Here is a 2,168-nt window from a genome sequence, read left to right as displayed (position 1 = left end):
ACCATTAGACACTGACTTGTTTCCAAATGTTCTTTTTCACTGAAAATATTTTTTTTATATGAGAGAAGTACTCTGAATGGAAAAATCTGAGCTAAAAATAAAATTCAAGATTTGAACTTTATTATGTTGTGTAATTTTCTTTTTCTCAGAATTGATATTATAAAACTGGTATTGAAAAAGGTATCGTTCAGGAACCGATATCGAAGTAAAGGTATCGGTATTGGTACCGGTATCGAAAATTTTTGATTGATACCCAGCCCTAACGCTTAGAGAGGAGATGCTTACCCTCTTGAATATAAGCCAGCTAGTTCCGCATGTTTTCAACCCGCCCATAGGGGGTTGGACCCAAAACAAGCTGAAGCGAGTTGAGCGTTAGCCATCTTGGAGCTAAGCAACAACCTTTTATGTACAATTATGTACTGTACATTCAAATTATCGCACATGTGTTCCAGCTAGGTGGAAAGCTAACGCCAGACAGCCATCTGTCCAATCCATCCTGCTTGCAAGTGTCCGATCATTAGACAACAAACTGGACTACATCCAACTCTAACGAAACTCCCAACGCGAGTTCAGAGACTGCTGTGTTTTTGTTTTTGTGGAAACATGCCTGAACAATTAATACAGACACGGACTGGTGCAGAATTGGGGTGCTTTTATCCAACTACTGCTAACCACTGGTGGAGTTTATGACTGTTAAATGCGGACCATTTTACATTCCACGCAAATTCACGGCTGTGTTTATACGCAGTGTTTACATCACTTCAACCGCTAATGCTACCATTGTGTTAGCTGAACTTTATGGAGCCTATGTGTGTGCACTAAATGTAGCCTGTTTTAGCTGAATTAGCTGTTAGCTAAACTAACATTAGCTTCCTGGCGGAGACTAACAGCAGAAGCGTGGGAGCAGATTATGATTCGTGCTGTGTCGTAAATCCTCGTGAGACAGGATTAACATCTTGTCGGTTACCGACAACTCCTCTTTCCTCGCAAGCATGAGTTCCACCAATCATAGGCATCACTGTAGGATTGTGGAATTGTTCAGGATTATGGGTAATGAAGTACTTATCCTCAAAATTGCGAATAAAATAAATTCATCTCAAAACAAGGTTGCTGCCCCATGAACTTCTGGCATCTATATGAGCATATACAATTGCTTAGTCATGTGGTAGCTGGTTTCAAGTCTACCATCTACGGTTACGGTTTTATAGTTTATACTCCAATTGTCAATGAAGAAATTGCATTGTATTTTTACTTCCAGAACTGCTGTGAACGGGACTGTTCAACTCTATGTCTGTAAGTGGACTCTTTGAGCAGCTACTACACAAGTGACCCAATTTAAAGATATATTCATCCTTCCAACAATGAAATATCCCTTTAATTGACAGTTTCTAATTCGTTCTGACTCTATGCCACCAAAAGCAGCAACGAGCCTGGTTTGGGGGTTTTGCTTTTCTGTTTCCTGTGTTATTTTGTAACGTCACTCTCCTTATGTGTCATGTCTTGATTTACATCCTGTCTTAGCATTTTCATGCCTGTTTATTTCCACAACTGTGTTCATGCATTATTTCCTCATTCCCATCACCTGAGTTTATCTGCCCATCTCTACAGCAGGACTGTATCCCCTTGTTGGACTAGTTTGTATTTGTGATTGTAAGTCATGACTGTTAGTTCAGTCTTTGTTGGATCCTTGGTTTTGTTAGGCTGAGACCATTTTTGCCTTGCCTGACCTAAATCTGTAGTAAAAAGCTGTCTTCAAATTCCTGTTGTCTGCAGTCTACTGTTTGACTCAACAGTTACAGAGCCACTTGATCACATGTTCTCATTGCTTCTACAGCAGATGTGATGCTTCTGCTTAAAGAAAAACGGTTTCCATCTCTTTACCGTAAACATGAGGATCATTTTAAATCCGTAACAATTAAATGAAAGCTGTGTAGTGTAAAGTGTGCCTGATGTAATATAACTCACTTGGTGGAGCTGTTTAGACTTATGTGTCTCTGAGGAGAAAAAAACCAGAAATGGATTAATTACAGATTCAAAATTAAAACGGTAAACAACTTTAGTTAGATATTGTTGCTTTCATATAAAACATAAGAAGGATTAATTGCAAAATAACTAAAAACTGCCTGAGTCTGACACGAAAATAAATCACAGAGAGAGAGAGAGAGAGA

General features: G+C 38.9%; 1 protein-coding gene across 2 annotated transcripts in view; it reads right to left on the bottom strand.

The window, feature by feature from the left end:
• The window catches only part of LOC116691180 (PYD and CARD domain containing), a gene marked incomplete at its 5' end in the record, with an annotated part of 35,180 nt that overhangs the window by 11,359 nt on the left and 21,653 nt on the right, over positions 1-2,168 (bottom strand). For both annotated transcript variants that reach the window (XM_032518565.1, XM_032518566.1), the window contains 1 exon segment: positions 1,966-1,994. In XM_032518565.1, the coding sequence (XP_032374456.1) occupies positions 1,966-1,994 (29 nt within the window).

This window comes from Etheostoma spectabile, chromosome 6, assembly GCF_008692095.1.
Source record: "Etheostoma spectabile isolate EspeVRDwgs_2016 chromosome 6, UIUC_Espe_1.0, whole genome shotgun sequence".
NCBI classification, from domain to species: Eukaryota; Metazoa; Chordata; class Actinopteri; order Perciformes; family Percidae; genus Etheostoma; species Etheostoma spectabile.
The sequence above is the reverse complement of the archived record's forward strand: the minus strand, read 5'-3'. Positions and strand labels throughout refer to the sequence as shown.